Source organism: Neoarius graeffei, chromosome 20, assembly GCF_027579695.1.
Source record: "Neoarius graeffei isolate fNeoGra1 chromosome 20, fNeoGra1.pri, whole genome shotgun sequence".
NCBI lineage: Eukaryota > Metazoa > Chordata > Actinopteri > Siluriformes > Ariidae > Neoarius > Neoarius graeffei.
In genome coordinates this window covers 25978201-25989611 of record NC_083588.1, presented here as the reverse complement: position 1 = coordinate 25989611, position 11411 = coordinate 25978201, and the positions used below count along the sequence as shown (strand labels likewise).

Sequence of the window (11411 nt, the reverse complement as noted above, 5' to 3'; positions counted from 1 at the left end):
AAAAGACATTTTTCCTAGTTATAGCGCCCCCTAGCAGCCAATTTGTTCCAAATTTTTTGCTGCCCTTTGGGGAGGGGTGTTGCATAAAGCCATCAAGTTTCGTTAAGATACGCCAAAGGTTCGCCGAGAAATGAGCACACTTCCTGTCTTGCATCTGCCAGCCAAATTTGATTGGCTGCCACGGCCAAACGCTTAAGAAATTCTAAAAACCGGGTATGTTTCTTGTGCAGCTTAGTCCCCAGTTGCCATGTACCAAGTTTGGGAGAAATTCTTCAAAAATTGTGGGAGGAGAAGCATTTTAATTGATTTTCACATAATTCAAAATGGCGGAAAATCTCCTGGGTGGAATATGACGAGACAGGGCCCCTGGATTCGTGGTGACCCAAGTATTCCAGCGATACTAAGATTTTGATGATCAGACGTATGGTTCAAAAGTAACAAGCAGAAGTGTACTTGCAACTTTGACCTGTTGGTGGCGCTAGAGAGTTTGAGGTGCTGAGTTGAAATTTGGTGACAAGATCCTTGAGGGAGCCTAGAATCAGTCTGCCAAGTTTAAAAACCTCTAGTCAGACGGTTCTATGCGTTGCCATAGAATTTCACTGATTTTAACAAAATTCAAAATGGCGGAAAATCCTCAAGGCAGAATATGACGTCATAGGGTGCGATGGATTCGTCTTGAGCCAAGGATTCCTGCCATAGTGGAATTTTGTTTCTAGCCAAAACGAGTCATGAGATATGAGCCAAAAGACATTTTTCCTAGTTATAGCGCCCCCTAGCAGCCAATTTGTTCCAAATTTTTTGGGGCCCTTTCGGGAGGGGTGCTGCATAAAGGCACCAAGTTTCGTTAAGATACGCCAAAGGGTGGCCGAGAAATGAGCACACTTCCTGTTTCGCATCTTTGCAGCCAAGTTTGATTGGCTGCCACGGCCAAACGCTTGTGAAATTCAAATCACCGGGTATAACTTTTGTGCAGGTTGGTCCAATTATGCTATCTTCCAAGTTTGGGAGAAATTGGTAAAAAATTGAGGGAGTTGAAACATTTTAATTGATTTTCACAAAATTCAAAATGGCGGGAAAAATATATGGGCGGGAAATGACGTCATGGGGTGCGTTGGATTCGTCTTGGCCCAAGGATTCCAGGGATACCAAGTTTTTGAAAATCAGACCAACGGTTCAAAAGTTACAAGCAGAAATGTACCTGGGACTTTGACCTGTTGGTGGCGCTAACGGGTTTGAGGTAGAGGCCTGAAATTTGGTGAGAGGAATGTTGAGAGTGTCTAGAATCAGTGTGCCAAATTTCACAACTTTTTACCAGACGGTTCTATGGGCTGCCATAGACTTGCAGAGGCGGAAGTGGACTGAATAATAATAATAATAAATATAGCTGCAAGCAGCAATGTGGGGGCCAAGCAGCATATGAGACGAGATGTCAGGCCAGTAGAAGGCATTTGCGCCATGTAATGCCCTTGTGCAGCCTAGTGCAAAGTTGCGATGTACCAAGTTTGGGAGAAATTGGTCAAAAATTGAGGTAGGAGAAGCATTTTAATTGATTTTCACGAAATTCAAAATGGCGGAAAATCCTCAAGTCTGAATATGACCTCATAGGTTGTGATGGATTCGGCTTGACCCAAGGATTCCAGCGATAGTGGAATTTTGTTTCTACCCAAAACGCATCATGAGATATGAGCAAAAAGACATTTTTCCTTGTTATAGCGCCCCCTTGCCGCCAATGTGTTCCAAATTTGTTGGGGCCCTTTTTGGAGAGGTCTTGCACAATGCCACCAAGTTTCATTTAGATACGCCAAAGGGCGGCCGAGATATGAGCACACTTCCTGGTTCGCATATGCTCAGCCAAATTTGATTGGTTGCCACAGCCAAACGTTTATGAAATTCAAAAATCCGTGTAAGATACTTGTGTAGGCTCCTCCAGAGTTGCTATGTACCAAGTTTGGGAGAAATTGGTCAAAAACTGAGGGAGGAGAAGCATTTTAATTGATTTTCACATAATTCAAAATGCCGGAAAATCTACTGGGTAGAATATGACGAGACAGGGCGCGTTGGATTCCTTGTGACCCAACCATTCTAGAGATACTAAGATTTTGATGATCAGACGAATGTTTCAAAAGTAACAAGCAGAAATGTACCTGCGACTTTGACCTGTTGGTGGCGCTAGAGTTTTTGAGGTGCTGAGTTGAAATTTGGTGACAAGATCCTTGAGGCAGCCTAGAATCAGTATGCCAAGTTTAAAAACCTCTAGTCAGACGGTTCTATGCGTTGCCATTGAATTTCATTGATTTTAACAAAATTCAAAATGGCGGAAAATCCTCAAGGCAGAATATGACGTCATAGGGTGCGATGAGTTCGTCTTGAGCCAAGGATTCCTGACATAGTGGAATTTTGTTTCTAGCCAAAACGCATCATGAGATATGAGCCTAAAGACATTTTTCCTAGTTATAGCGCCCCCTAGCAGCCAATTTGTTCCAATTTTTTTGCTGCCCTTTGGGGAGGGGTGCTGCATAAAGCCACCCAGTTTCGTTAAGATACGCCAAAGGGTGGCTGAGAAATGAGCAAACTTCCTGTTTTGCATATGCCAGCCAAATTTGATTGGCTGCCACGGCCAAACGCTTAAGAAATTCTAAAAACCGGGCATATTTCTTGTGCAGCTTAGGCCCCAGTTGCCATGTACCACGTTTGGGAGAAATTTTCCAAAAATTGAGGGAGGAGAAGCATTTTAATTGATTTTCACATAATTCAAAATGGCGGAAAATCTACTGGGTGGAATATGAGGAGACAGGGCCCATTGGATTCCTTTTGACCCAAGCATTCCAGCCACACTAAGAATTTGATGATCAGACGTATGGTTCAAAAGTAACAAGCAGAAATGTACCTGCAATTTTGACCTGTTGGTGGCGCTAGAGAGTTTGAGGTGCTGAGTTGAAATTTGGTGACAAGATCCTTGAGGGAGCCTAGAATCAGTGTGCCAAGTTTAAAAACCTCTAGTCAGACGGTTCTATGCATTGCCATAGAATTTCATTGATTTTAACAAAATTCAAAATGGTGGAAAATCCTCAAGGCAGAATATGACGTCATAGGGTGCGGTGGATTCGGCTTGAGCCAAGGATTCCTGAGATAGTGGAATTTTGTTTCTAGGCAAAACGCATCATGAGATATGAGCCAAAAGACATTTTTCCTAGTTATAGCGCCCCCTAGCAGCCAATTTGCTCCAAATTTTTTGCTGCCCTTTGGGGAGGGGTGTTGCATAAAGCCACCAAGTTTCGTTAAGATACGCCAAAGGTTCGCCGAGAAATGAGCACACTTCCTGTCTTGCATCTGCCAGCCAAATTTGATTGGCTGCCACGGCCAAACGCTTAAGAAATTCTAAAAACCGGGTATGTTTCTTGTGCAGCTTAGTCCCCAGTTGCCATGTACCAAGCTTGGGAGAAATTCTTCAAAAATTGTGGGAGGAGAAGCATTTTAATTGATTTTCACATAATTCAAAATGGCGGAAAATCTCCTGGGTGGAACATGATGAAACAGGGTGCGTTGGATTCCGTTTGACCCAAGCATTCCAGCGATACTAAGGTTTTGATGATCAGACGTATGGTTCAAAAGTAACAAGCAGAAGTGTACTTGCAACTTTGACCTGTTGGTGGCGCTAGAGAGTTTGAGGTGCTGAGTTGAAATTTGGTGACAAGATCCTTGAGGGAGCCTAGAATCAGTGTGCCAAGTTTAAAAACCTCTAGTCAGACGGTTCTATGCGTTGCCATAGAATTTCACTGATTTTAACAAAATTCAAAATGGCGGAAAATCCTCAAGGCAGAATATGACGTCATAGGGTGCGATGGATTCGTGTTGAGCCAAGGATTCCTGCCATAGTGGAATTTTGTTTCTAGCCAAAACGAGTCATGAGATATGAGCCAAAAGACATTTTTCCTAGTTATAGCGCCCCCTAGCAGCCAATTTGTTCCAAATTTTTTGGGGCCCTTTCGGGAGGGGTGCTGCATAAAGGCACCAAGTTTCGTTAAGATACGCCAAAGGGTGGCCGAGAAATGAGCACACTTCCTGTTTCGCATCTTTGCAGCCAAGTTTGATTGGCTGCCACGGCCAAACGCTTGTGAAATTCAAATCACCGGGTATAACTTTTGTGCAGGTTGGTCCAATTATGCTATCTTCCAAGATTGGGAGAAATAGGTAAAAAATTGAGGGAGTTGAAACATTTTAATTGATTTTCACAAAATTCAAAATGGCGGGAAAAATATATGGGCGGGAAATGACGTCATGGGGTGCTTTGGATTCGTCTTGGCCCAAGGATTCCAGCAATACCAAGTTTTTGAAAATCAGACCAACGGTTCAAAAGTTACAAGCAGAAATGTACCTGGGACTTTGACCTGTTGGTGGCGCTAACGGGTTTGAGGTAGAGGCCTGAAATTTGGTGAGAGGAATGTTGAGAGTGTCTAGAATCAGTGTGCCAAATTTCACAACTTTTTACCAGACGGTTCTATGGGCTGCCATAGACTTGCAGAGGCGGAAGTGGACTGAATAATAATAATAATAATAATAATAATAATAATAATAATAATAATAAGAAACAATAGAATCACTATGGGTGCCTTCGCAGCTTTGCTGCTTGGCCCCCAATAATAATAATAATAATAATAATAATAAGAAACAATAGAATCACTATGGGTGCCTTCGCAGCTTTGCTGCTTGGCCCCCAAATATAGCTGCAAGCAGCAATGCGGGGCCAAGCAGCATGACCCAGCCTAAGTTGGCATGGCAACAGAAAGAACTGACCAGGCAGACGATCAGAGGCACACACAGGAAGTGTTTACAAGCAGAAATGTACCTCCAACCAGATGGGTAGAGGCATGCACGGTGTCACCGTCAAAATCGATTGACTGTGATGCCTGAAATTACTTCAAGTGTACTAGGTGTGTGTGTGTGCTAAGAGACTGCTGAGATATGAGCTCAATGATATATGATCCTAAATACATTTTGGAAAGTTATAGCGCCCCCTAATGGCCAATGTGCACCAAATGTGGTATGGGACCTTTTGGAGGGGTGGGGCATAATCCCACCAAGTTTGGTTAAGAAAGGTCAAAGGGCTGCCGAGATATGACCACACTTCCTGTTTCACATCTGCACTGCCAAATTTGATTGGCCGCCACGGCCAAACGCTTATGAAATTCGAAAAACCGGGTAAGTTTTATGTGCAGCTTAGTCCAAAGTTGCCATCTACCAAGCTTGGAAGGAATTGGTCAAAGATTGAGGGAGGAGAAGCATTTTAATTGATTTTCACAAAATTCAAAATGGCGGAAAATATACCAGGCGGAATATGACGCCATAGGGTGCGTTGGATTCGGGTTGACCCAAGGATCCCAAAGATGCTTAGATTTTGACGATCAGAAGTACGGTTCAAAAGTAACAAGCAGAAATGTACCTGCAACTTTGACCTGTTGGTGGCGCTAGACAGTTTGAGATGATGAGTTGAAATTTGCTGACAAGAACCTTGAGGCAGCCTAGAATCAGTGTGCCAAATTTGAAAACCTCTAGTCAGACAGTTCTATGGGTTGCCATAGAATTTCATTGATTTTAACAAAATTCAAAATGGCGGAAAATCCTCAAGGCAGAATATGACGTCATAGGGTGCGATAGATTCGTCTTGACCCAAGGATTCCAGAGATAGTGGAATTTTGTTTCTACCCCAAACGCATCATGAGATATGAGCCAAAAGTCATTTTTCCTAGTTATAGCGCCCCCTAGCAGCCAATTTGTTCCAATTTTTTTGGGTTCCTTCATGCAGGGGTGGGGCATAATCTCACCAAGTTTCGTTAAGATACGCCAAAGGGCGGCCGAAAAATGAGCACACTTCCTGTTTGGCGTCTGCGCAGCCAATTTTGATTGGCTGCCACGGCCAAACGCTTATGAAATTCTAAAATCCGGGTAAGTTTCTTGTGCAGCTTAGTCCACAGTTGCCATCTACCAAGTTTGGGAGAAATTTGTCAAAAATTGAGGGAGGAGAAGCATTTTAAGTGATTTTCACAAAATTCAAAATGGCGGGAAAACTATATGGGCGGAAAATGACGTCATGGGGTGCTTTGGATTCGTCTTGACCCAAGGATTCCAGGGATACCAAGTTTTTGAAAATCGGACCAACGGTTCAAAAGTTACAAGCAGAAGTGTACCTGCAACTTTGACCTGCTGGTGGCGCTAGAGGGTTGGGGGTCGGGACCTAAAATTGTTATGGGGAATGCTGAGACTGTCTAAAATGTGTGTGCCAAATTTGAGCATTTTCCTATGTGTGGCTCTATGGGCTGCCATTGACTTCCCATAGGAGAAGAAAGATGAATAATAATAATAATAATAATAATAATAATAATAATAATAAGAAAACCGACAAACTCATTAGGGGCCTTCGCCAGCTTCGCTGCTTGGCCCCTAATAATAACTATAAGAAAACCGACAAACTCATTAGGGGCCTTCGCCAGCTTCGCTGCTTGGCCCCTAATAAGAAACAATAGAATCACTATGGGTGCCTTCGCAGCTTTGCTGCTTGGCCCCCAATAATAAGAAACAATAGAATCACTATGGGTGCCTTCGCAGCTTCGCTGCTTGGCCCCCAATAATAAGAAACAATAGAATCACTATGGGTGCCTTCGCAGCTTTGCTGCTTGGCCCCCAATAAGAAACAATAGAATCACTATGGGTGCCTTCGCAGCTTCGCTGCTTGGCCCCCAATGAAAAGGAAACGGGGAAAATTATTTGTAAAAAAAAATTTAAAAAAGATTAGTGATTAATGCCAACACTCACAGAAAAAAGACTCGTTGCAAACAACTTGGAAACCAGAAAGAGTAGAGTAAACTCGGAGAGTAGCCAATCAGAGCACACGATTGCTCATATCCAGTGAACATGGCAGGGCTTTCCCTAAAGCGCGGATATGTGGCGCTCTGCCATGCTGTGCAACGTCAGCACAACACTGTTACTTGCACACCAAAATAAATAAATCAATACCATAAATTGAACAGTGCAGAGTACTTTCCGCACCTAAATATCTCCTATTCCCTTCTGAAAATGAATAATAACTATAGAAATAGGAAGAAAACGTAATATATACAGTGGTGCTTGAAAGCTTGTGAACCTTTTAGAATTTTCAATATTTCTGCATAAATATGACCTAAAACATCAAATTTTCACACAAGTCCCAGAAGTAGATAAAGAAAATCCAGTTAAACAAATGAGACAAAAATATTATACTTGGTCATTTATTTATTGAGGAAAAAGATCCAATATTACAAATCTGTGAGTGGCAAAAGTATGTAAACCTCGAGGATTAACAGTTAATTTGAAGGTGAAATTAGTGTCAGGTGTTTTCAATCAATGGGATGACAATTAGGTGTGAGTGGGCACCCTGTTTTATTTAAAAAACAGGGATCTATCAAAGTCTGATCTTCACAACGCATGTCTGTGGAAGTGTATCACGGCACGAACAAAGGAGATTTCTGAGAACCTCAGAAAAAGCGTTGCTGATGCTCATCAGGCTGGAAAAGGTTACAAAACCATCTCTAAAGAGTTTGGACTCCACCAGTCCACAGACAGACAGACTGTGTACAAATGGAGGAAATTCAAGACCCTCCCCAGGAGTGGTCGACCAACAAAGATCACTCCAAGAGCAAGACGTGTAATAGTCAGCAAGGTCACAAAGGACCCCAGGGTAACTTCTAAGCCCATGTTTACATTAGACCGTATCAGCGGATCATCAGATTAACGTTTTTAAAACGATTAGTGTGCACACAGCAACACCAATACACGATTTGCGTGCACACAGCAACGCCAATACACGGATACGCTCGGCTCCGCAGGCATCCTGCGCTCCAAATCACTCCGCCCTGAACAGCGAGTGCCCTCTGGAGGGTGCGCACTCCGGCCCTGCGCAGCTCACACAGCGTGCGAGTGAAGTGCACGAGCCACGATTCGGGACTGAGCCGCTGTGTGTGTGATCCCAGCGCATATCACTTACTACTTGCAAGTGGAAGGATGGCAAGCCTAAAGACAATCATAACTACACAATGGGCAGTATTTGCATCAGTATTTGCAGTATTTTCATACTTTTATACTCTTTAATGAAAGGTGATACAAGGCGGAAGTCCGCGCCGTTTTTCAGCAGTCGCGTCACATGACCAACGCCAGCGAATCAGGAAGGTGGATGTCACAGTGACGTTGTCCAATGAGATGCCAGCTAGAGCTCAGCACAGCGTATCCACGTATTCTGAATGTTTACACAGCACCGGAGCTGACACGATCTGGATTGAATACGTGGACGCTGGCGGATTCCCGTTTCCCGGCGTTTCCAGGCGGTTTAATGTAAACAGACAGTGCATCCGCGAAGAAAACGAGACAGATACGGTCTAATGTAAACGTAGCCTAAGTAACTGAAGGCCTCTTTCACATTGGCTCATGTTAATGTTCGTGAGTCCACCATCACTCATGAACACTGAACAACAATGGTGTGCATGGCAGGGTTGCAAGGAGAAAGCCACTGCTCTCCAAAAAGAACATTGCTGCTCATCTGCAGTTTGCTAAAGATCATGTGGACAAGCCAGAAGGCTATTGGAAAAATGTTTTGTGGACGGATGAGACCAAAATAGAACTTTTTGGTTTAAATGAAAAGCGTTATGTTTGGAGAAAGGAAAACACTGAACCAGCACAAGAACCTTATCCCATCTGTGAAACATGGTGGGGGTAGTATCATGGTTTGGGCCTGTTTTGCTGCATCTGGGCCAGGATGGCTTGCCATCATTGATGGAACAATGAATTCTGAATTATACCAGCGAATTCTAAAGGAAAATGTCAGGACATCTGTCCATGAACTGAATCTCAAGAGAAGGTGGGTCATGCAGCAAGACAACGACCCTAAGCACACAAGTCGTTCTACCAAAGAATGGTTAAAGAAGAATAAAGTTAATGTTTTGGAATGGTCAAGTCAAAGTCCTGACCTTAATCCAATCGAAATGTTGTGGAAGGTCCTGAAGCGAGCAGTTCATGTGAGGAAACCCACCAGCATCACAGAATTGAAGCTGTTCTGTACAGAGGAATGGGCTAAAATTCCTCCAAGCCAGTGTGCAGGACTGATCAACAGTTACCGGAGACATTTAGTTGCAATTTTTGCTGCACAAGGGGGTCACACCAGATACTGAACGCAAAGGTTCACATACTTTTGCCACTCACATGTAATATTGGATCATTTTCCTCAATAAATAAATGACCAAGTATAATATTTTTGCAGAATTATTTATGCAGAAATATAGAAAATTCTAAAGGGTTCACAAACTTTCAAGCACAACTGTAGGTCTAGACTATCCCGGTACTCAACCCAAAAGTGAAAATGAAGGGTTTTGCTGCATGCACTGACTGCCATTCGCAACAATACATAAAACCACATTCTCAGTGCTGGCTGCTCGATGGTGCTATTGTGTGATTTGACCCCTATTCTGTTCCTGGAATTGGAAAATGAAGAGGTGTGCTCCAAAGCTGCCCAAAATCACTGAGCATTTCAACTAAGTACACGAGACATTAAATATTTCTCTGAATTGATTGTTTCCAGAGTTTTCATTTCAAATCTAATTTTGCCCCTTACATATTTGATGAGGTAAAAAAACAACAAATTTAATAATGTTGAATTGTGCCCAAATCAGCCACAGATGCCACCAGAATACACCATTTGAAGTATTTAATTACAAAATTTTACAGGGGAGCATACCCCCCCAGCACCACTAATATTTTTTTTCTGGGGAAAGCCCCGATGTCTCATCTCATTCTCATTATCTCTAGCCGCTTTATCCTATTCTACAGGATCGCAGGCAAGCTGGAGCCTATCCCAGCTGACTACGGGCGAAAAGCAGGGTACACCCTGGACAAGTCGCCAGGTCAACACAGGGCTGACACATAGACACAGACAATCATTCACACTCACACCTACGGTCATTTTAGAGTCACCAGTTAACCTAACCTGCATGTCTTTGGACTGTGGGGGAAACCAGAGCACCCGGAGGAAACCCACGCGGACACGGGGAGAACATGCAAACTCCACACAGAAAGGCCCTTCTCCTCACAGAAAATCTGGACCTTCTTGCTGTGAGGCGACAGCGCTAACCACTACACCACCGTGCCGCCCAGCCCTGATGTGGACAGAATAAAAAATGTTCTGCCGTTCTCGCGAGACGCATTACCAGAGTTACATAGTACTAGCGAACCAGGCATGAACTTGGAATGGAAGACAAGGCATTCTCTTCATTATAAAAGTCAATGTACCATCAAAAATACTTTTGAAGCTGATATTTTAAAGTAAAATGCTTGCATTTGGCCTTTATGTATACTTTTAAGATTTATTTTAAATTTACACTGAAACTTAAACAATTTATTGGAATGGCTTTAAAAAAAATATGTCGGATAGGAAAAACTTGAACTTTTTATTTCTGGATGCAATTTGGGGTGAAATTATTAGTACATCTCTGGAGTTGACTTATTGAAATGGTTTGTAGCTGCAACATACAGAACAACAGGTGTCCTTTAAAGGCACTTTACCTCCAGTATGTTCTTTCTCTGCATTTTCTCTCTCGTGGTCCACACATACTGGGCTAAAACCACTGCACAAGGCCAGACGAACATCCCATACTGCGAACCAAGAACCTGAATTCATACATGCATGCAATATTCAGTAATGCGAACTAAAATAATACTCTCATTAGTCACATAGCATTCGTACGTTCACTACCTCTAGAACAGACACGATCAATGCGTGCGTGCCGTCGTGGTTCTCAAATGTGAACATTTTCTGGATAAAACGCGGACTGACAGATTTGTCCACATTACAAATTCTAACCTTCATAGGTAAACTCATACTTTACAACCGAAATAGAAACCAGGAAGACAATGGACTCTGTAAATACAGTTCTATTGGCTGAAATTACCCACATGATTTAACCACGTACCATATTTGAATGTCACGTGGGATCCAGTAACAAAGCTAATAGGTCCTTCCACTATAACGTAATCCGGCGCTGCACTCCATTGACTTAACGTGATGCACGCGGGGGTGTCATGGCTCAGATGGCTAAAGCACCATACCATAAATCCGAGGACCCGGGTTTGATTCTGACCCAAGGTCATTTCCCGATCCCTCCCCGTCTCTCTCCTGCTCATTTCCTGTCTCTCTACACTGTCCTATCCAAAAAAAATTAACGTGATGCACGCTGGATTTTAAAACAATGCATGCTGGTTAAAAATTCTGTCCGGCTGACGCTGCGGAACGTTGTCGTGTCACATAACATTTAAAATAAATAAATACTCACTCTCTGGAGCAAGGCTTTTATTTATTTATTTTTATTTCCAAAAACAGCCAGTCGGTCACCCAT

The 11411-nt window shown here is 43.0% G+C and overlaps 1 protein-coding gene across 5 annotated transcripts in view; it reads right to left on the bottom strand.

Annotated features, from left to right (window-relative positions):
* Positions 1-10926, bottom strand: part of mettl23 (methyltransferase 23, arginine) — a 196715-nt gene extending 185789 nt beyond the window's left edge. For 3 of the 5 annotated variants that reach the window (XM_060901433.1, XM_060901432.1, XM_060901434.1), the window contains exons 1-2: positions 10772-10861; positions 10582-10671 (exon numbers count right to left, since the gene is read on the bottom strand). Coding sequence is in view for 2 of the 5 variants with exons in the window: in XM_060901435.1 (XP_060757418.1) it covers positions 10582-10686; positions 10772-10897 (231 nt within the window). In the remaining 3 variants the exon portion in view is untranslated. Of the gene's footprint in view, positions 1-10581; positions 10687-10771 lie in introns of all 5 variants that reach the window. The other 2 variants (XM_060901435.1, XM_060901436.1) reach the window with 2 other exon arrangements.
* Between the last annotated feature and the right edge of the window lie 485 nt (positions 10927-11411).